Raw genomic sequence first — 24,373 nt, forward strand, 5'->3', positions numbered from 1 at the left:
GCTAGTCGATTGATTGCGGGTCGATCGCGAGAACATTTTGAAAAAAAAAAACATATCAGTGCCCTCACCTCAGACCAACAGGCACGCATTTTGTCCACTGAACATGCCTGTATGCCTCGCCACTATCCAGGCAGCAACCCCAGCAAGGAGCCCAGTCCCCAAAACCCGGCCAGAGGTACATGAGTAAACCGACCCCATTCTAGCAAAAAGGTCGAGCAAGGGAGGGAGTGACAGCGGCGCAGCCATGTGCTTGCGGAGACAACAGTAATTATTGCATGTTATTAGGGCTCAAAATCCGCCTTCGATACCTCAGAGTTAGGGCACAAATATAAGTCCATAGACGTGCACCTCCAACAAAAATCTTTGAGCCACAATGACGCCGCTCGTTAAGGGCTGACTGTGGTAGCGCATTGACCAGCCCCTTTCTCCTCAATCTGCATCGCTCATCACTACACTGAGCCAACAAGACAAATAGTTGTGGTTTGCTCATGAAGCCGACGCCGCAACCCTGACAAAGAGCCACAAAAGTTGGGGTTTAGGGGTGGCCAAAATGCGGCTCAGGGGCCATCTGGGGCTGTGGCTCATTTGTCATTGCATCACTGCAGAAGCAAAATAAAATTTAAAAAACAGCAAAAATGATTAAAAAAAATACAGCAAAAAGCTCAATTAGAAAAAGATGAAATGTTGAAACCAACAACTAATAACACACACAAAGCATAGATTGTGTTATAATATATATAATTTCGGGATATATATATATATATCCCGCTTGTCTCAAAAAGTTTGGTGACCACTGAGCTACTCAAAATCAAAAAGTGAAAAAGCTCGCGGCTTACCTGTCGGAGACTCCTGACTTGTCCAATACAAAATGACATTGCTAATGCTTTTTTACGGCGTATCTTTTCAGACAGAGCAGGAAGCGCTGGGAACAGTTTGTGCAGACTGAGAACCAGCACTTGGTGAGTCCTGAAGCTCTGGACCTGCTGGACAAGCTGCTACGTTACGACCACCAACAGAGACTGACTGCCACAGAGGCCATGGAGCACCCATATTTTTGTTAGTACTCCACACAGAATCCACACGACTAGACTAGAGAATTATTTAGTGGCAACGACCCGTACTGGAACCTAGAAGTACCCTTTATTCATTATTGTTATTTTCAAATGTGCGTAACTGCACGTCAATGTTAAGTTACGGCGTGCACTAACATAACCTCTGTCCCCTCCTGCAGACCCTGTAGTAAAGGAGCAGTCTCTGTCAAACTCTGACAACATGGTTTCTAGTGGCAACACCACAGCTCGATGAAACACAGGTAACTATTTATTTAAAAAAAAAAAAAAAAAAGGGAAAATGTAAACATGTTATCTTGGTCACTGTATCCAAATTCTGTTTTCGGCTACCTCCTAAAACACAAGTACATTCAGCTTTTTTAATAGACTTGAATAAAACAATTCTCCATGACATTAACGCAGAGCTCAAATGTATCGTTAGGAACAAACCAACTTAACCAGCAGTAAGACGAATACTGTAGGCCGGAACAGAACACAACACACCTACCCTGCAGAATAGGCTGTCTAGCATTTGGATAATGCAAAAAAAAGCAAGTGGTTTCTGAAAAAGAGTCAGACTTGGTAGTGGTGCGTAAACACTAACATCAGGGTTTTGTATTCCAAAGCGTGAGAGCGTGCAAGAAAGAAATGTGGCCGTTGTGTGTAACTGATCATTTGAAATGAACATTTATATGCAGACAAAAATGCCCACGTATAAAATGCAACATGTTCTCTAATATTACCAATTGTTTTTATCTGCAGAAAGGGGAAAGAAGAAGGATGTTTGTTACCTCAACTTTGTCCGCGGTTGTGACAGTAACTTTGACAAGTGTACAGTGACAATGGATCAAAGTAACTCAGACCAGTTATTCACAGATATGTGCATACAGACACACACACGAACGCACACACACACGCAGGCAGGTATACACACACCCTCCTCCTCTGTATCAGTCTGTGATTGGCTTGTTCTGGTGTCCTGTCCAGCAGCCTGACCAATGAGCTTGAAGCTGGTACTCCCCTCCCACCCTCATCCCCTCAGATGGTCGCTTTCCTCCCATGTCAGTCTCATGTACAAGGACAAACTACTGTTAAAGACACTTCAAGTCCTGTTCTGTCACTCCCGACCCCGCCATCCTTCCTTTATATCAACCCCTCTCTTTGTTCGCATCAGCATGGAAGATGGACAGGAGTGTGACCCTGTACAAGCCACCACCACCAGCCCCCTCCCACCAGACATGTTCCTCCATGCATCTGTCTGTCTGTCCTCCTTGCCATCGTGTATTCTGACAGACAAACGTCTTAGCACTACTCCAGTTCTGAAAGTGGCATGGTGGACTCTCTCTAGCTAGAATGATAATAATATTAATGAAGAATAAATGATTTTTATTTAGATGAACTTTGCCTGGTTGAGTATTTTTTCTTTTCTCTCTGAGACTGTTTGTATTACAGGGTTTTGGGTAATTCAGAAAAATGTAAAAAGAGATTTAGTTGAAAGCACAAAAAGAAAAAACGTGGAATACCTACAGCAGAAAAGGCTGTATCAGAAAATTCCACAACTGAGGAAAAACCGTGGCGCGACATCAGTATACTTTGCTTTCCATTTGTCGTTTGAACGTGGGGGAGATGCTGAAACAGTCACGTTACAGTCATTCTTTGATGTGTCTATTGTGCACATGCAGGTGCCAAGGTATGGCCAAACATGGCCCCGGCTCTTCACGTAGTGTCAGCGGCACGGATAGGGGGTGTACAGTACAGAGAGTACAAGGAGTATGTTTTTCCCTTTCACTCAAAATTACTGTTACAGCTGTGCAGGAGCTATTGAACTTGTGGTACACTTGTTTCTTGTTTCTCCGACCATCATTTTGAGTAGGATGCTGAATTATGATGTCAAAAATATTTCTTAATTAAGATGAACAGTATTTTTTAAAATGTTTTATTTTTTCTTATTAACAAAGCGATTAATCAAGAGTTAATGCAAATAATGAGATTATTCGGGATTAAAAATTGATAGACAGACCTAGTTTTAGAATATGAGTTGCTCCAAGTTGAATATTGACTAGCAACAAACGCATGCATGCATCCCTGAAAACTAATACAACAATCAAAAACTGCTGCAGAGCCGACATTGTCCTCTAAGACAAGTACATGTGTTCTCTGCATTATGACGGACCAGAACTTGAGCCTGTGTAACACGAGTAACCTCGTAACTGATGATCACTGTGTGTGTGTGCGGGTGTGTACGTGAGAATGAAAATTGAGTGTGAGTTCAGTACAGTACTAGAAAAGGCCAATAAAACGCTCCTGGAACCATGAGCCCAAAACATTAGTAAAAATGACATGCATGCGTGCATGTTTGAAATAGATGAAATAGAATACTTTACTACTATAATATTTACTGTGTTTTTAAATCAACTTCTACCACAGTCAAATTAATATAATGCAAGAGTCCAATAATGATGCATTTTTAAAGTATAATAATAATAGATTTTTCCACTTCTGTATATGATGTATTTTCACTGCGAAGTATAGATTTATGTAAAATAGAGTTTTGGCATATTCCAGTGATTGTCACAGTTGGAAATTTTCTATATAAATGTACAGAAATGAATGGGAATGCAGGGTCGGGATGTTTATTTTGTTTATTTTATTCAGCTGTCAGTTTTTATTGTTTCAATTAAATAATTAAACTTCTAACCGAAAAGAAATCCATGTAAAACATTTGTTTAGAATGTTACTGTAGATCAGCAGTACATCTACACCTTAAAGCAACCAATCACTCTTTTGAGGACAGCGAGGTAAAGATTTTGGCCAAAGAAAACAGATGGTTTGAAAGAGGAGTAAAGGAAGCTATTTTTGTCAGCTATTTTATGGTGGTTTGAGGTTTAATTTGGACCCTGTGTTCAGCAGGTTACTGAGACCAAAACCCACAACTCTTAGTCTTGCAAATGAGGTGGAGCCAGGGCCGAGCCAGAACAATAGATGCTAACGAGCCAGTATCAGAGTCGTTCATACCCAACTCAGGGAGCGACGCTTCCCTTTTATCGGAGGTGCTAATGTCAGGAGAGGATTAGACCACTAATCCGCCCAGGTTTAGTGTAAAGAACCAATAGGAGGAGGGTGTTGGCACACCAATTCCGCCCACTCTTACTGTATTTAAGGCCTAGGCTACCAGCACTTATTAGTTCGCTGACGAAGCTCTTTGGATGAGGAGCGAAACGTCCGACACCTTCTTCACAGAAGTACAGATGACGTCTCAAGAAGCCTTTTCCTCGTTTAGAATGTTAGTTTGTATGCATTGCTGCTTAGTCTATGAATTCTTATTCATGATAATGGAAAGCGTTGTACTTGTCCAAGTAAATGTATAATGAAGTTGAACTCATTTATGTCGACGCCCCTCAAACTGGCTGACTGACATCGATTTGTCTATTGTCTATATTTCATAGTCTTATCTGATAGCGCTGCTGTGTAACTTGGCAGTTGCTGTTGTCGTTTAACGCTGCTTAGCGATGAAGAGGACATGTTGGCATCATTTTTTTCAGAGAAATGACTCCTTGGGTCTCATATCTTACGTCAACGTCGACATAAGCGGCACTTTTTAGTAATAACCGAATGGTGGACCAGGACTTAACTGATAAGTTGATCGACATAAGCGGGTGATTCCCATGTAAAACCTCCGAAGCGTTTCCAGCAATCAACAGTTTTTTGGTCCTTTTGCAACCTGAATAACATGGTTGTGATCTCTAATACGTTTTATTGACCATATAGGGTAAGTAAGTAATGTAAATGCTATCGTACATACTGTAATGTGTCTGCTTTTCCATGCTATGATGCTGATTGAACGTATGCTTAGATGGTACGCCATTGATGGCTACTAAGTTGGTCTTGCAGGGGTCATCAAACATTAGTTGTGGCTGTCGTCAGTGTGTGAGTGTGAAACCAAAGTATCATCTTCACTTGTAAAGGAACCAGAGCTTTGGCTTCCTTTTCTACAACCTGACTCCTTGCTCACGTTCAGCTGTGCTCACTCACATACGTAGAACAACACGTATGGGTGTACCACAACACTGTCTTACGTTTTTAGCTCCAAGCCATGAAACATTCAAAAGTAAGCTCGACTCCCAAATGCACACACACACATAGTTTCCCCATCTTTCTACAAGCACAGATGAGCTGTTTTTTTTCCACAGTATTTCGTCAATCCGGCTCTTGTTCTTTTTCAAGAGGAGTTTTCCATCTGCTTTATTTGGACCTTTTGTTCAATTGCAAAACAGTAGACGCCCCTACAATGTAAATAATCCGTTCCGAGAACGTTTACATTATAAGGTTTTTACGTTATACGAAGCGTAAAATACATGTAAATAGCCTAATCCGTTCCAAGATCTTCCCAAACTCACCCCTTTGGTCCTTCAAAATATTCAAAGTCCACCAAATATGGTGGGAAAATATAAGAAAACGTTAGCATAAACATAGTAGAGTAACATTCCAAATAAATATAGATATAATATATTTATAGATTAGATTTATAGAGTTAGTTTATAGATATAATAATATATAAAATAAGGTAATAACTGAGATTACTGTAAATTAATAAAACTGAAAAACAAAAACAATCAACTAGTTTAAGGGCGACTATGATGAGGAAGGGAGGTTGAAGGGAGAAGCCTGACTCTCGCACAAACTCACGTACGCGCTGTGTAAGTCAGCCAATGAGATGAGATCGAAGGCGGTGCCCCGATAATCAGCCAATGAGAGCGTGAAGCGTCAGAAGGCGTCACCAAGTGTACTCTGTTAGTCATGAAAAATGTTTCCCTCTCTCTGTCAAATCAAATTTCTGAACTTGCACCGACTTGACGCTTAACTTTAGATGGAATTTCTTACGTAATACGATGCAAAAACTTTACATAAATTCTTTACGTTCTGTGTAATTTACATAAAAGGAGGTTTACGTTATGCAAGGTACTCCTGTACTTAACTATTATTTTCCGGTACAAACTTCAGCTTCAGAGTACCGTAAGACACAACGATGTTTCAGCCGCACCCACTAAAATTAGAAAGAAAAACAGATTTGTACATACAGTAGATGAGCCGCACCGGACTATAAATCATGTGGAGTCCATGAGGACCATTCAGCTCTTTATTTGACAGGAGCCAATCATGAGCTATGAGGAAACTTACAATGCGCCTATCAACACATCGGAAATCGCAGGTCATTACGTAATATAACAGTCTGACTCATGGTGTCATCTTATAGAAGGCTAAAATCATCACACAGCAACTCAACACTCAAAGGGTAGCTAAGAAATATACAAGACAAGTACCAATACAAATTTCAAATAAAAAAACAGCAGCTATTTTGACTTCTTCCCATGATGCACTATTGCCAGCAGAGCAGATCAATAGCCAATGGCTGCCATGAGGCCACCAGATGCCATGGCCAATGAACTTCTCTGCAGGGAATAATGCATTATGGGAAGAAGTTAAAATAGTTGCTGTTTTTTATTTTAAACCTATTTATATTAACTAAACTTTATAAACTATACAAACTTATAAACTATTCTCCTCAATTGTATCCCTTCACCCTGTGCTGGTGAGTGTCGCCTCAGCAAACTGTGTTCAGCAAGCTGTGTTCCCTCGGTCCCTCAGTCCATGAAGATACTAAAAGTGTGATTCCATACAAGCCGGGAGACACACGTGAGCATTAATCTTGCGCAGATAAGGATGAAATTGAGGTTTGTATACTGTAGCTCATCCCGGGCCGCACGGTTAGCATGTCGGCCACACAGTCACAGTCCGCAGTCCGTTATCCAAAGGTGGTGTTGTTATATTGTTTAGTTTAATAAAAAAAAAAAAAAAGTCATTTGGAACGAGTTGCATACAGTCCATTTAAGGCCAGGTCGCAATTTGCTGTGATTCGTACAAAGACTGAAACAATGACATGTGCAGTTAGTTTGTCAATCAAAGATCGTTTTTAATTTCATCATGCACTTTTCACACTTAATCAATACAACACTGCATGCGTAAACAATGGAAATGGTTGCCACATCGTTATTAGCTTATAAGTTCACCCAGAAACCAGAAGATCTGCGGATATTGGGAACAAGAGGACGACGAACAACACAACTAAGTGACTGAAAATGTTTTTTTTAATCACAGGCACACGATTTACTACGAGCAAGTCAATTTCATATCAGCTCCAGTTAGTTTGGATTTCGTTTTGAACAATTTATTAGTGCATTAGGGGGACAAAGTGTGTTCATAATGAAAATAAAAGTGACTGATGAGTTGTCCTGGGCAATTCTTTGGGAAATTAGTAAATAGAATTGAAAAAAAAGGGGTAAATAGGTCATGTGTGTCCAACTAAAACTGCTGGATCAGCGGGCACGTTTTGCATTGCGCTTGTGTTTGACACAGCTTGGGATACATTTCCTCTCCGACTTGGTGCTGCAGGTGTTCGGTGCTGGGGCTGCACACCCCTGTTTCCTGTCAAGAAAGAGAAACCAGACACAGAGGGAGGGAAATTAGAGGAGCAAGTGTGATTGAATTGTTTGTTGTGGTGACACGAGACCATTCAATTATTCACTGCACTCCCTCGGCCTCCGCAAAAAGAAGCACAGCTGTGATCACAGTCCAGTACTCGGCAGCCAGAACCAGCACAAATAGGCTGATTCTTACGTAGACAGGTGGATAATAGGTAATAAGTCTTTGCCCCCTTCCCGATTTGTTATGTATGTTGCATGTTTGTCACACTTAAATGTTTTCAGATCATCAACAATATATATATATAATCCTGCCCCGTCATTTATCTTTCTTTCAATAAAATACAGTAAAAATGGGCATTGACATGGTAATGGTAATTGTTTAATTTATTTTGAACATGCATACAAGTTACAATGGAATACATCACAGAGTACAATTGACAGTTCTACATTTCCAAAAAGGAGTACGAAGAAGCAAATCTTATTTAATCCTACCCCCGATCTATTTCACATCAATTGCAATACATTTGTTCACTTCCTGTATTCCTAATGTACTCTTCGCCAGTTTAAAATACATAGGAAAATGATAAGGTAATATGACAAGGTACTATAAGGTAACGTAGTGTGACATGGTGATTAATCATGCTTAATTCATTTGAAAACAGATGATGCTCGTTAGATTTATACACATACTGTTACAGTACTTCTGCGTTGTCGCTCTGCTGCCGCCTGTCTGCCATGTCATTTCAGTGCACCACCTTGTTGCAGCAGGCGGAGCTTTCCAGTCGCACCTGTGCCTCATTATCATCTTCACCTTATAAACGCAGCAGCTACAGCAAACCTTTGCCAGATTGCACCCTCATAATCCACACGCTCACCGCTCAACCCGGCCTAGCATTGCTCGCTACTCTGCCCGCGCTGTCTAGCTTTAATCTTTTGTCTCGTGGTTGTGAGTGCCTGCCCGCTTTTCTTCAGCAGTGTTTTTTGTTCCTGCAAAGGTTAGCTGATCCTGCTCTAGTTTTTGTAGCAGTGTTTTTCGTTTCAGCCTTTTCATTAGAGTCTCCTTGCCCACTAGTTTAGTAGTGTCTTCTGTTTGTACCTTTTTCTGTGGCGTCGCCATCCACTTTTGCATTTTTTTTCCTATGCGAGGTCACTTTTTGTTCATAAATATTTTTGTTTTGGACACGGATCTCATCTCTGCATCTTGGGTTGCAGAACTGGCTCACGCCGCTCTCGTAACACATACATTGTCAACGGTATGAATACAATATGAACTGTATGGAATACAAAGAGAAAAGAAAAAACACCATCTTGTTTGGGCAACGTTATCGTTATCTCTAACATTATCAATACACAGGCATCAAGTACTGTATCAATTGTATCACTATGTCCAGTGTCCTTTTGCAATTATTCTGATATTGAGCTTTTAATATAATGTCAATCTCTGTATCCTCTATTTACTGTCAACACCGCACGTCTAAACAGTAAATAAAAACATCTTCTATGAGCTTGTGTTTTAAACAGTCATGGAAATATGAGGGAAGTTCTTGTATTCAGCTGCTTGATTTCTTTATCGTTCGCTATGCTTGCAGTGTGCAGAAAGACCAATTCACTAAGTTTTTATGTCATCCATCCTTTTCCTTCCGCTTATCGGGGTCCAGCATTTCATCAGTTGCATAAATATTGAAATCTATCATAGATTGGTTTCTTCCATTATATAAAATATTGCCTAATCGCTGTGTTAAATTGCCATTGACAAAATTGTAATAGTACTTTCCGATTTACGCTCCTACTAGAATACACTTTTATATACACTATAATACACTTGTACACCTATATTTAGTTTATACAATTGCTGTAGTTTGCAATAAACCAGGAGAACAACAACTATTCAAAAAGACACATCGAATATCACAATCAGTCAGAATTTTTAAATTAGCCATCCATTGAAAGTCTATGCATTTTGAAAATAAATGTAATTTCCAGAATAATTCTTGAAAGTGCTATAATCATGCCATTATTATCAATATTGGGTATGGGCTACTCTTCATCTGTCTTTAAGCACCATTAAGAAACGGATTACTAATCGACGTGCTGCCATCAAAAATGTGATGTACAGTAATTACAACGTTGCTAACCTGGAAGCAGCAGTAGCAGCCTCTCTTTTCCTGACCTGTTTCATCAGCTTCAGCATGTGACAGATCTGCCGCAGGGTCATTTTGGGAGCGTGGCGGGGCAGGCAGGGTCGCGGGGCGTAGCGAGGACCCCTGTACGCGAAGAGTGACAGATAGTTGCGCCCGGCGGGCCCCTTGCCAAACATCTGCAGGGGTTGAACGCTGCTGTGCGCGTAGCAAGATGCACACTGGAAGAAGAGGACGAAAGGGCAAGAAAGCTGATCAAAAACTGGCAAAAACATCTGGTGAGGTAGGCTGCATGAATCAGGAACATGTGCAAAGTAAATGACAACTCATTCATGCCTTCATAATAACGTAAAACAGCAAAAACTGCACAAATGACATGTCATTCTTAGTTCCATGTTGAGCATTTTAATGATCATGTTTAATCCCTTATAACAGTGGTTCCCAAACTTTTTACAGTCACTTTGGCCTGAAGCCATGTACCCCCTACTCTCCAACACTTCAAAAACATAAACATAAATCTTAAGTAACTTGAAATATTGAACATAATTAATTGCTCAATTAATTTTACAGTAATTCCAGGTCACAAATATGTATTTTGCATGGTCACATTTTGATGAAGTTTCACATGAGCACTGATAAATAGATGAGTAATCATCATACATGTCTTTTATTCCAGTCTGATGCTGGCATTTTTCCATATGAATGGTTTGAATTTGAGCTTAAACTTTTTTTGTCCACTCACGATGGCTATGGTTTAAGTCTGCATATTCATTTAATACCAAATTGAAGGGGAACGTTTAACAATCACGATAAAGTAATATCGGAAATACAAAAATACATACAACCAACGATAAAGCCTCCTTTTCTAACTAATATCTAACTATGACACGGCAACAGGCACGAGACTTAATCACCTTCTCCATCAGAAACCCAAACCTCAAACCCCATACACTTTTACAGGGCTGACACTTGATCATGTTGCCCATCAACAATTGCTACAGGTTCATACGGAACGATGTTTAAACTCAGTGAGGAAACCTCGTATGGTAAATTTCATAAAACACTCGACAGTTTTTTTTTCTAATTTAGACTAGCAGAAAAGGACAAACATCCCACCTACTAACCTCATCAGCTGAGATATGCGCGCATACTTACATGGACGACGGTAGTCATGATGATGCGTGAAGGCTGTAGTAAAAAATAATGCAGTCATCACGATGGGACTTGCTGCCTTCTTATACACACAGATATGAGCAGGGCAGGAGATCAGCCAATCCAAGTCAAAAACGCACAAAGCAACACCGCCTACCTCCTACCATTGCAGTGAGGTCACACTCAGTCAAACACACACACACACACACATTTACACGCTTGTTGCTTCAGGTTACAGCCACTGACATCAAGTCTGCAATGGAGAGGTCTTTTGTTGCATGGTGTATATTTAGAAGCGGCTGTAATTTGGGGAATGAGGCGAAAAAGAAAGCATAGAGGGTGAATGTGGAACAATGACAGACGGCTACAAAAAGGAGAGGGAAGTCAGAGTGGAGGGAAAGGGCACGTAAGGACTACACTGGGAGTGCTGAGGGAAGCAAGCGTCACTCCGTGTCTGGTGTCATCTCTGAACAAAGTGATGCATCAGGGCGTTACATATTGTCTGTTGTCACTGACGCAAGCGCGTTTGTCAAAAGGTTATTTACCAAACACACTTAGGCGCTTCCCAGGCCACATCACTCTAAGCAATGTGTTATTCGTTCATTCATGAATAACTTGTCATACTGTATTTCCAACAAACAATGCTGATTTACCAACATGTGCAAACATCAGCCTTTTGGTCCAAAGCTTGATCTATGACCTAGGTTCCCAAAGTGGGGTACGCGTACCCCTAGAGGTACGCAGATTGCCGTAGGGGGTACTTGAATAAAAACGGCTTGACTACATTAGCGCCGTAAATTTACGTAATGCACTCTAACGCTTCACGTTAACAGCCACAGGTAGTACAGTGCAGAAGAAAAGTGACAGCATGCAATTGTTTTTATTATATCTTTTCATGGGACAACACTCAATAAACAACATTTTGACACAATGTAAAGTAGTCAGTGTACAGCTTGGATAACAGTGTAAATTTACTGTCCCCTCAAAATAACGCCCTACACAGCCCACACGAAAATGTTCAAATTGTGCCCAAAGTGTGAATATTTCATGTGGATGCCAATATTTTCCAAGACTGTCTTAACTCTCCTGGGCATGGAGTTCATTCGACTAGAGCATCACAGGGTGCCTCTGGAATCCTCTTTCAGGCCTCCGTGACGATTTCATGAAGCTTGTGGATGTTAGACATCTTACACTCCTTCCGTTTGAGTATGCCCCACAGGTGCTCAGTAGGGTTTAGGTCCATCACCCCTACCCTGTACCCTTTAGCAATGAAGTGGTCATCTCTGAGGTGTGTATGAGGTCATTATCATTTTGGAATATTGCCCTGTGGCTCAGTTTCTGAAGAGAATGGCATCATGCTCTGCTTCAGTATGTCACAATACATGTTAGCATTCATGTTTTCCTCAATGAACTGTGCTCCTCAGTGCCGGCAGCACTCGTGCAGCCTCAGACCGTGACACTCGCACCACAATGCTTGACTGTCAGCAAGACACCCTTTTATTGGTACTCCTCACCTGGTTGCCGCCACACACGCTTGACACAAATACCTTTATCTTGTTCTCATCATCTACTAATCCATGTCCTTAGTCTGAAAGTCTTCAGCAAACTGTTTCCAGGCTTTCTCGTGCATCATCCTTAGAAGAGGTTTCCTTCTGGGACCGCAACCATGCAACCAATTTGCTTCAGTATGCGCCGTGGCAGAGCTGGAATTTTTTCATTGGGTTGGCCAAGGTCAGACCATTATTCACATAGGGGTAGTAATAAGTTGATACCTGAATTGTCTAGATGGCCAGTGGGGTGGCCGAAGAGTGACGCTGTAGCTCCACCCCTGCTTGGAGCGTCTATTAGAGCAATTACTAGCTGAGCAGTGTGTGGACGACATGTTTTCAATGCAGAGTTTCTGGTTTCTGCTCACCATCATGGCGGCCAAACCCACGCAGGACATAATACGGAAGTGGACTCCTGTTTTAACGCTAGGCTCCTTGGTTTACATGCCCACTCATGCTACTACAGAGAGCTTCCAATATGAACAGATTTATGTGCTGAGTCACGCTTCAGAATTTAAGTCCAAGTCAACTTGTGAAAAAACTTGGAACGGAACCGACCAAAGTAATCATGGAAAACTTACCTGAGGTTGCAGTTGATAGCTTCTCCACACAATAGGCAGCTCTCTTCTGTTGTGTGCTGCAGTGAAATGCGTCCAACCGGCGGTTAGGCTGAACTAATGTTCTGCACCACAGAGCCGTGTCACCCAGCCGTGGGGGTGCACGGCCACTAAGGTGGCCGGATAGTGACCAAGGGTGGCCACGGCCACTCCGTAGCTCTGCCACCGAGTAAGCGGTGTATGGTCTGAGGACTGACCCCACCCACATCTTCCACCGCTGCAGCACTCATACGTCTATTTTGCAAACACAACCTCTGGATCCGACACTGAGAATGTGCACTCAACTTCTGGTAGACCATGGACGCCTGTTCTGAGTGGAAGCTGTCCTTTTAAAGCAACGCATGGTCTTGGCCACCAAGCTACAGCTCACTTTCAGGCTGCTGGCAATCTTCTGATAGCCTAGAACATCTTTATGTAAAGCAACATTTATATTTTTTCCACATCCTCAGAGACTTGTTTGCCATAAAGTGCCATGTTGAACTTCCAGTGACCAGTATGAGACAGTGTGAGAGCGATAACACCAAATTAACACAACGGCTACCCATTCACACTTAAGACATTGTAACACTAATGAGTCACATGACCCCTGGGAGAGAAAAAATTGCTAATTGGGCCCAATGTGCAGTTTAACATAAGGGTGTACTCACTTATGTTGCCAATGGTTTTGTGTTGGGTTATTTTTCGTGGACAACAAATGTCCACTGTTATTCAAGCTGTACACTGACTACTTTACGAGTTGTTTCTTTAGTGTTGTCCCATGAAAATATATGACAACATATTTGCAGAAATGTGAGGTGTACTCAGTTTTTTTTACAAACTGTATGTACTGAGTTGCACACCACACAAAATTGGAGGGGCGGGGGGTGACTCATATTTAGGAGTGAGTTCACATGGGCATCAGCTTAATTTGAAGGTAAAAAGAAAGGAAATTACAACCGAAATGCTTAAAAATAAAACAAATTCAATTCTTAATATTGTATGATATTGAATATATCACAGACCGAGAGTCTCAAACATGTCACTGCACTACAAAAATGGTAAATAACAAAGTGGGTCTCCCACGCATCGAAGCTAGAACCGCCACTGAGTTGATTGACGATGTCACCTCTGACTGACGTAACAACGTAACAGTCACCGAAGGTCGCCAGGGGGCGCTCTTGAACCAGCGCTGGCTATCGGTAACCTTCCATCAAGTATATGTAACAAGTAAAACAAGCTACAGCAAACAAAAAGTCAATTTTCTATCAGATTGAGACGCTTCTGTAGGGGCAATGGTGGAAACGACAAATGCCGACAGAGACATGAAGGCAGCACAGGTCTGTGAGATCAAGATAAAGATGGAAAATGTGTCAAAAACAAATACGTTCCCTGTTTACCAAAAACATACACCATCGGCTTACACAAATAAACCGTTTGGCTATAGCCTATCGATACCTCACGAATCCATGTACTGACCCAGTGCTTCTCTGACGAGTATTGTTAATTGCAAAGTTTTGCGAGAGTAAAAGCTAACCATTAACGAGGAAGTTAACAATGCACGCTGCCAGTTTACTGCAGTTGTTTTTGTATTACCTTAAATTAACAACGATGCATTTGGTTTTACGGCAAACACTGATTATCTATTTTTAATTTTCAGCAACCAGTTTAACAAATTAGACAGATACATCAGAAAATAAGACTTAGTTCTGAAGTTGGATGTACCGTTTAAACATTTGCTTGAAAAATGCCGTATTTTCTTCAAAAAATACAGTCATAAATGATCGGCAGGTGCTTCTTGTCAAACTCGACGAGCTGCTGTGTTGTTGCCTCCAGAGCAACAGGTGCGACTGGATGTCATGCTGCATTCAATGACAATTGGGTAGCTAGTAAAAATATTCCTTTCAAAAACAGCTCCAGTGCTTCGGGAATGTAAAGTTTAAAAAAAATCTTCCAAAACGAATTAAAACTCTAACAAAGTGTATTAATAGATTTGTGAAATCTCTGGCTGCATAAAAGCCGACAAGGCACACACTTTCCCGTGTGTTATGTACTATAAAAGTGTAAATTCTTCGGGGGTTTTGAACGCCTCAGAGTCCCCGCCTCTCCTCTGTTTCCTCTTGTGTGTACTTTGTGTCTTTTGAGTGTCTGGGTGTTAACTGCCAAGTCGAACTCTCCAACAGCAAGTCCTTGGCCAGTCGAGGAGCTCTTTTGCTCTCCTCTCTCAAAGTGTCGGTACAGGTGGATTCTGCATCCGCACAGCCAGCATGTCTCCCTCCACATCCCCCCGATTCTTCACCGAGAGGGAGGTGGCCCGCCACTGCTCTAAGGACTCCTGCTGGGTGCTAATAGGCACCAGGGTGTACGACGTGACCGCTTTCTTGCGAATGCACCCTGGAGGGGAAGCGCTTATTCTTCGCCGTTCGGGGAAAGATGTGAGCAGGGAGATGGAAGGACCCCCGCATCGACACTCTGAGAACGCCCGACGGTGGATGGAACAGTACTACATCGGAGAGCTGGACCGAGACAGTGACAACGACGAGCTCCAGGTAAGCAGCAGTTGTCTCCAACGAGCTAATCTGGCTAGTTTGACCTCAACAAACAAACTAGTTGACAATCTGGTGTGTAACTTTTAGGTTCATTGGTAAGCATTTTTTCCTAAGAAACGGACAGGAGTGTAACATTTCGAGCCAAAATACACAGACAAACTCATTGTTTACCGTGTAACGTCATTTTCCAACCCTTCACCTGCTTGCTAGCACTCCCTTTATGCGCCATACGGAAATTAGTTAACACTCAATGGTATTACCAAATTGGAACGTTAAGATCTTATTTGTGGCATGAGTGACGAGGATTCCAGTTGACACTCACCTGTGTCACCTCTATTTAAGGGTGTGTCCACAATTGTAATTTTTGTTCCTGTTGAAACGGTTTGCTGTGCTAGTACTGTTTGCTTGGTAAAGTGTGAATACCGTCCAGGACCAAACAGGACTCGACCAAACATAGGGCCTGAGACCGTCTAAGAGATGGGTCCCGGACTGTCTGCCAGCAGGCTCTAGTCCGGGACCCATCTCTTAGACGGTCTCAGGCCCTATGTTTGGTCGAGTCCTGTTGACGGACGCAGAGTGAGGCAAGTGTTAACGCCAACTGTGGAGTGAACATCCGCTAAGAACAAATTAAATGTAAGCCCAGAAGCGTAAATACTAGTGGCGGACAGTGCATTTACAGTATATGTATAAACTCACCTTTTTGGCCGTTTTCGTTAGCATGTTGGCTACACAGTCAGTAGATTGGGACGATCGAATCTTCGTTGGGCATCTCTGTGTGGAGTTTGCATGTTCTGTGGATTTTCTCCGGGTACTCCGGTTTCCTCCCACATTCCAAAAAGGTTAATTAGTTCCACAAAGGTTAAATAATTGTCCATAGGTATGAATGTGAGTATGAATGTTTGTCTATATGTGACTGGCGATCAGTCCAGAGTGTACCCCGCCTCTCGCCCAAAGTCATCTGGGATAGGCTCCAGCATACCCGTGACCCTAGTGAGTATAAGCCACCATAGAAAATGGATGGATGGAACTCACTTTTTTGTTCATATAACACACACTCAGAATGATACAAGTGTGAATGCAAACCAGACCGCACAAAAGTGACCACCAAATATCTTTTTTTACATTTTTGTTCTGGACCATGGTGCCGGACATAAGTGTGAAGACATCCTAAGTAATACCGCGATATGTTTTCACATAGTGAAATGGCCCACCCATTGAGACCATGTCCACTCATCCATGTGTATTGAAGACGTGAAACAAATATCTGTTGAACATAATATGTCCCAGTGGGCATGTGGTCTTGTCACTTACATGACAAAGTTGTTGCTGTCTTCCATACTGAGCATTTTCAGTGTATAGTGCATTCACACTGACAAGTGCGGAAAAATTCTCGTCAGTACCTGGATGTCGCACGCAAACGGTGAGGTGCAGCGATGGACCCTAACCACCGTTAGCCATCTTGGCTACGTAGCGGAAGGGCGGGGAATAATTAGAGTGGTTTCTATTCATGAATTTAATAGGTGGGAAGAGGAAGAAGAAAATGGCATTTATTTCTGGCAAATGAAATGGATTAATCATTTGACATGGTTATAGATCAGTTTGTGGTGTGATTTAGAGTATGATTTTTATTTATTTATTTAACAAACTCTCTTCACTGCAATAGTAATTTATTGATGGTCCCTAGTATAAACAACCAGTGGTTACAGTGGCATTGGCGGAGCCAGAAATGTTTCATTGGGGGGGCTAAGGTGAGACCATTACTCACATAGGGGTGGCAATAAGTTGATACCTGAAATGTCTAGAAGGCCAGGGGAGTGGCCGTAGAGTGACCAAGGGTGGCCACGGCCACCACTGGCCACCACGTAGCTCCGCTACTGTACAGCCGCACTTTCTGTGTGAGCTCCTGGCTCAGCTACTTTGTGACTAGTACAAAAGTACAACATTTTGTACTATTTGACACAAACCCAAATTCAATTTGATGCTTGTTTTTAGAGTAATACTAGTACATGGGCAATTATTTATTCAATAATATATTTTTTAAAAAGTAACACAATTAACAAAGTAACAATTTAAGCATTTTTGTTATAGGAATCTGTTATGTATAAACAGTATAAATTCACAGCCCGGGGTTATGGTAGCACAGGTGTATTCAAATTGCAGCACTATTAAAGCTACTATGACAAAAGGAAAAGAGTGGTGAGCTATCTGTGTTTTATGTGACTGCTAACATTTAAATTGTACTTTATTTACAAAGTGCATCTCCACTCAGTGTGCTCATTTGTCATTAAATACAGGTGTCACATTTGAATAGAACACTTATAAAAATACTAAGAGGTGAAGCAAATACGGTCATGGAAAAAATGATTAGACCACCCTTGTTTGTTCAGTTTCTTGTTCATTTTAATACCTGATACAACTAAATGTACATTTGTTTGGACAAAACTATACTATATATAACTACGACAACAAAAATTGCTCATAAGAGTTCAAGTTTTTGGCAGTACGATGCTATAGCTATTCATGTAAGAACTTAAGTGATTTTGGTTATCATCAAGAAAACCGAGAAATTGCTAGATATCTGTTCTTAAATTCAACTCTTATGAGCTATATTTGTTGTCATTATATTTGCCCAAACAAATGTACCTTTAGTTGTACCAGGCATTAAAAATGGATCAATAAACTTAAGAAACAAGGGTGGTCTAATTATGGTTTCCATGACTGTATTCTTTGGCGAATTACTCGCCATCAGCTGGTGAGCTACTGCTAGCTTATGAGCTACCTATATTAAAGATAGTGTTTGTGTTGAACAACTTAGACACACAACTAGTGTTTTGAAGACAAGCCACAAATATTATAATGATAACGAGAGCAAGATTGTTAAGTGACACTTTAAAAAAAGTAAGTTAGTATGTATCCCATGAACGTGATAGCCACTTGTAGCTCACCCGTGGGACAGAAACGAGCTAGCTAGCTGCCAGCAGTGAGAGGCAGGAAAAATGTGTAAGCAAAGATGCCAGAAGGTCGAATGAAACACGCTGGCATATATAGGCTTAGCCTGTGACAAGGCGTTAATTGACTCCACATTTTACTGACTATTCATTTTTCGATAATAAGAAACAAAGTGAATGTCAACACAAGACGTGTCGCGTACTTTTATCTGGTCACACATGCGCAAGTGCCGACAGGGCAGACAGGTGGTTCCGGTGCATGTTTATCAAAACAAAACATAATGAAACATTATGATATTTTAAATTATTTTCTTCTCTTTTTTTTGTCCTGTCCAGCCATTGTGGCAGATAGTATTGTTTATCTAAATGCCCTTACATGCTAAACAGGTTTGCTGTGCCAGGGAAAGGTGTAAGATACTCTTCCTATGTTTTATAGATTTTAATTGACTTTATTTTATGTTTATCGTTATACAAATTTGGATCAGCCCGACCGGAGCAAGAGGGGATAGAAAAGAAAACAGAGGTGGGAGTGCAGGGACAAAAGGGGTCAATACAGAGAGAGGCAAGAACAACAACAACAACAGTTGCAATGACAATAAAAAACAAAAACAAACGGGACTACATCAGCAAATGTCTATAATGACCATAAAGACCATAATGGAATTTTAAATTGTTTTCAAGCTAACTGTGGTCAATATGTACGTAAATAATTAGCATATACTGTATATCCATTCATACAATATATTACTTGACATTGTTTTCAAATTGAAAAATACCCTAATTTTTAAGGTGTGGTGGTTTTTATTTTGTCGTGGCACTGCGCCACGATCAAATACATGTAGCAGAAACCAAGTATGAGGTGTAAGAGAAAGAGGGAAAAATACAGTATCAGTGCAGCGTGGGAGAAAGTTGGATGGTGTGTTCAAGGACTGTCGAAGTGAGACAGGTCACTGCTCGCAACAAACAAGTGGTTTTTTTTGTTTTTTTTTTAATCATTGCGCCAGAAACTTTCCCGTGGCCCGGTGGTTGGGGACCCCTGCTTTACAGCATGCTTGGGAATATGATGTGGTCTTTTACACATTTTGAAAATACAGTAAGAATGCCACTTTTGAATTGGCTTCTTTATTTTATCATGGAAGATTAATGTCTACATCAACAAATGCACCCGCTGAATTGCATCGTATTGTTTGTACACTGTATCGAATTGTATCGATCGTTCTGTTTTTAAAATATACCGTTTTTGAATCGTATCATAACTTAATCGAAATGCATAGTGTACCGTCTATCGCACAGGGATTCACAGACCTATTAACAAGAGACAAGCCAAGGCAAAAAAAGCTTTCCAATCTACAAGCAGAGGCTGAAAAACAAGTTTTGGAAGCGTCACCTTCCCTGAAGTTTTCCTGAAAGTCAGTTTCAATGATCTGCCGTGGCTTCTGTTAATTTAAATAAGCTTGCAGCTTTTTAAGGTCAAGCGTAGAAATGTTTCTCCACAGATAAAAATGTGTGTTTTGCTAGTACTTCTTACAGGCTGTAGTCACAAAGTGCATTGCAGAGCCACAAGATAGCAAGGCACAATAGATCTGAAACACCTGATCAAAGATGGCATTATCCAAAATACCTTATTAAATAAAGCACAGCCTCAAGATCCTTTTAATGTTCTTTAAGGTCCTTCACTTTATTCATATGACTTTACACACATGACTTTACAGGGCGTTTCTGCAAGGCAGCAGGGAGCAGGTACCTGTTCTCCTCCTTTTCCCAGCTTCTGTTGATTGTAGGGGAGGGAATGAGGTGTTGGTGAAAGGAAGCGCACAGGGAGGGATATGGTTAACAACTTCTGTCAGACAGGAACAGGGAGGGGTACGCAGGTGATATGGTGAACCTGTCAGGTGGGGGATGAGTGGTTGTATGTGTGTGGTGGGGGCAGTGGTGGAAATGAATGATTCAAGAGGGGTGTGTGGGAGAGAGATAAAGTGCCAAGAAGGGGAAAAAACTGGTTTGCCTAGTCTCTATAAGAGGAGGGCTACAGGAAAAATGGAGAACAATAAACACAGAGAATTAGAGTGGAACTGGAAACATAGTCTGCACTGCAATATTACCTTAAATATACAGTATATATACTGGTTATTTCCATGTGTCTGCGTTAGAAAGGTTAGCAGGAGGGTTGCATACATCTCTAGTGTGGCATTAGCATTTAAATGACTTGCCAACTCAGTGCTTTGCGATAGCTCTTGGTGCTTTTTTCCAACAAACTACAAATATACTGTAAAAGCTACAAATCTAAAAGTTATTATCCTTTCCTCCTTTTTTTAGCCTGTGGTACTGCTAAAGGCTGGTTCACTGTATGCTCCCAGTATGTACAGAAATAGATGTGTGCGTTTAACTGTTGGAAACGTCACTGCCCTTTTACTCACATGCGGCCATTTTATTGGAATGACCCTTAGTTAATTAGTTAATTAATTTGCCACAGGGTGCTGCTCTGAATTGGGCAAATTTAGCCCAAATATGAAGAGTAAAGTGCTGACGAACACCGACATAAAAAGGTGAACATGTGCATGCTAGCCAGGTCCTACAGTGACAGAGTATGATCACTCCTGATCAGTTACACAACCCCCACTTTCTTAATAGAAATAAAGAGACACTTGCTGGTGTACATTCCTGCATGTAAAAAAGATGTGTCATTTAATTATTGCGATTGCTACGCCATGTGCGTTACAGAGAGCAGTGAAAAATTTTAAGTGCGTGACCATGTAGAGACAGAAATAATGTCCGGCATGTAAATAAGACATGAAATAAGGTTTTTTTTTTTTTTAAATGAAAGGACAAGGTACAGACCTGTTGTAAGCTGGAGTTGTGTAGAAAATATTTAATTAAATTAACTTTACCTTGAGCCTTTCTAGTAGATAAGACCTGAGAATACAATGACCTGGATGAATGATAATATTTACAGGCATGATAGATAGATACTCTATATTTATCTATGTAATAATAGAGGTTGAGGCAGTGGTGCTCAAGAGCCCGCTGTGACGATGATGATGATGGCTGGGTTTGCTTGAGAGATGAGGAAGAGTATCACAAGCGGATCAGACATTTTGATGAGCCGGTATCGCTGAGACAGGGATATGACAAATTCTGAGCCTGGTGATGTCACAATATGCAAATTAGATGAGTTGGAGAGTAACTCCCATCACAAGCTTTGGGTCATACGGATGATTTTTCTAATTTACAGTATGCAGCGTTTATCTCTAACCATTTTCAAGCTACAACCTGTTGAAATAGCAATGTCTTTGAAGGGAGGAGCATTTCTTTCTTTATGACTTTAAAATAATAATAAAAAAAAACCTGTTAACTTTTTCCCTTAATGCGTTTGCATTTGTTCATAGTATATAAGCCGCAGGGGTGCACGTCACAAAACGTGATATTTACTGCACAGAAAGACGTTACGCAAAGATTTTTGAAAAACTTTTAATAAAATAAATGGTTTTTTTTTTTGTTTTGTTTTTTTACCCAAACAGTGCTTGCCAAACAATTCTGAATACAGTAGTATAGATAACAGTAGTAGCTACCAGAAAAGCCATTCACCGCCGTCCTCTTGGGAACTAAAACTACGAAAGTCAGTGGCGGAGCTACATGGTGGCTCACTCTCCGGCCACCCCACTGGCCATCTAGACATTTCAGGCATTGACTTATTGCCACCCCAATGACAAATTTCTGGCTCCACCACTGACAAAAGTGTTCCTTGAAAAGCGTCATAATTCCTTTGTCACACACGCTGTCTGTCTCTTTTTCTCTTTCGGTTTGCTCTTCGTGTCTGTCTGGCAGTAGTCCCAGCCTCTGGAAACCTGTTGAATTTTGTGGGAGTGCATGGTGGACAAAAAAAACGCAGTGTAGAAGACATGTTTATTTGCCACTGCTCGTCTCTCGACTGACTACTGTCAAGTGACTTCAACACACAACAACACCACTTCCGGCCTTCACAGTAACCACATATCCTGTAGTGCTACAAAGTAAGGGTGTCACAAAAAAGCTTACAATAGTGTTTTTTCTGCTCCATGCTGTAAGGAGATTATACACAGACTTGTGCAAAAGTTGCATATTTCCTTCTATGACAGCCAAATCCATCGCCTTTTACGTGAAAGCAGCATCCTATCCATTTCTTTGTGTGTTTTCTATGATGGAAGATTGTTACTACTAAGTGGTTGTGCACAATGCATGTACATTCCGGTACAGTAGGTAGCGGTATGCATCTAAACCTTGGTTGCGACCCGCCATAAACAAAAAGAAGAACAATAAGAAGACGGCGTCTACATCCGGGCGCCTATATTTCAACAGATTGATGGATGGATAGCAACTTTATTCATCTCCAAGAGAACAACACAGCATTTTATGTTTTGTTTTATACGGTTTATTGTATCTGTATTTCTGTTTATTGATGTACAGTATACGTGAGCGGATATGATGTGTACGCCTGTGGCGCTACATACATTGCGTAAGTTGTAGTAGGGTCACTTGGGAAATTGCACACTATTTCTGATGGCGTTATTGCTCTGAACTTCATAAGAACCACGGTACAGTGGCACCTTTTGTGGCCGACTTTGAGCATCATAGTGCGTGGATCTTATATGATTTTATAGTAATTTGTAATATAAAATTTGTAATATATTAATTACAATTAACTAATTACAAAAATGTAATATATTAATTTGTTCTATAGCTTCAAGCACATGTGACCAAGTCGGCCAGGTTAGCATTAGCACAGGCTGGCGTCGTGAGCAAACAAACACAAATATGAATGAAGGCACAGAAGCAATTGTTTCTAAGCCAAATGCCACAGTCCCAATGTGGGAATATTTCGGTTTTAAACAGAATGAACAGAGTGAGCGCATGAACTCAGACAAACTGATATGTGGCGTTTGTTGCAAAGTAGTAACAATGAAGAAAGGGAATACGAGCAACTTGCATGCGCACCTCAAACACAATCATCCCCTCCAGTTTTCCCAACCTGGGAAAAAAATTACCGCCGGAGGTGCAGCAGAGCCTTCGTCCCGACAGTCAACGCTTACTGAGGCGTTTTGTGGGCAAAGTAAATATAAACAAAACAGCAAAAAATGGTGCACACTCACAGTGTTGTTTGCGACATGTCAAGCCTTCCTGTTCAGGAATAACACCCAGTGTTCATTATTTATTCAAAGTTTGCTACATGTTAAGCCTTCCCGTTAAGGAATAACACCCAATGTTCATTATTTATTTAAGTGCAATTTTCTTTACAGACACTTGATACTCCATTTTATTTATTGTTTTTATTGTGTGTGCATTTTATTGGAGTGTTTGTTTTTTTTTAATAGAGACAGAAAGACGGTCTATTTTTTATTGTTTTTGGTTATGATTGTGATTCTTATTTAAGTAAATTTTATTTTCATAGTTTTTTTTTGTTAGTTTAATTTATTAGGTTGTTTGTTTGCTTAATTTATTTTATTTAAAAGCTCTTGACCCTCCAGTTTTAATGTTTATCGACAATAATTTGTAGGACAATAAAATCGTCCAGCAAAATTTGTTATTGTGACAGGCCCAAATATGGACTATTATTAGTAAAAAAATATTGATATATGTAGTATTCTGGTCACTAGGCATCAGTAATGTTACATTGATGAGACATGACATTGGATTAGATCACCTTCACACTGCATGAAGTCAGCCATGGAATGTCTGAAATGACATAGTGAAAAGAAGTTCTCCCATTCCGTGCAGAAGTGGTACGTTTTTGGCTTCTTACTTTCATTCATGCTTCCCCACTCCATTAGAAACCCTTTCTTAAGTTTAGAATACATAAATCAGAGGCAAACTAGTTAGCTTCAGGGTTTCCCCTAGGATTTTTTGAAGCTGTTGTGGGCTGTATGGGAGGCAGACTTCCG

The 24,373-nt window shown here is 40.8% G+C and overlaps 2 protein-coding genes across 2 annotated transcripts in view; both read left to right on the forward strand.

Moving 5' to 3' along the window:
• The window catches only part of csnk2a2b (casein kinase 2, alpha prime polypeptide b), a 13,607-nt gene extending 11,159 nt beyond the window's left edge, over nt 1-2,448 (forward strand). The window contains exons 10-12 of the mRNA XM_054776454.1: nt 908-1,056; nt 1,232-1,312; nt 1,812-2,448. Of these exons, the coding sequence (XP_054632429.1) occupies nt 908-1,056; nt 1,232-1,305 (223 nt within the window). The 3' untranslated portion in view covers nt 1,306-1,312; nt 1,812-2,448. The remainder of the gene's footprint in view (nt 1-907; nt 1,057-1,231; nt 1,313-1,811) is intronic.
• A 12,597-nt stretch (nt 2,449-15,045) lies between these two features.
• fa2h (fatty acid 2-hydroxylase) overlaps nt 15,046-24,373 on the forward strand; it is a 33,891-nt gene continuing 24,563 nt past the window's right edge. Inside the window, exon 1 of the mRNA XM_054777196.1 lies at nt 15,046-15,510. Within this exon, the coding sequence (XP_054633171.1) occupies nt 15,229-15,510 (282 nt within the window). The 5' untranslated portion in view covers nt 15,046-15,228. The remainder of the gene's footprint in view (nt 15,511-24,373) is intronic.

The sequence above is a fragment of the Dunckerocampus dactyliophorus genome, chromosome 5 (genome assembly GCF_027744805.1).
Source record: "Dunckerocampus dactyliophorus isolate RoL2022-P2 chromosome 5, RoL_Ddac_1.1, whole genome shotgun sequence".
Classification (NCBI taxonomy): domain Eukaryota; kingdom Metazoa; phylum Chordata; class Actinopteri; order Syngnathiformes; family Syngnathidae; genus Dunckerocampus; species Dunckerocampus dactyliophorus.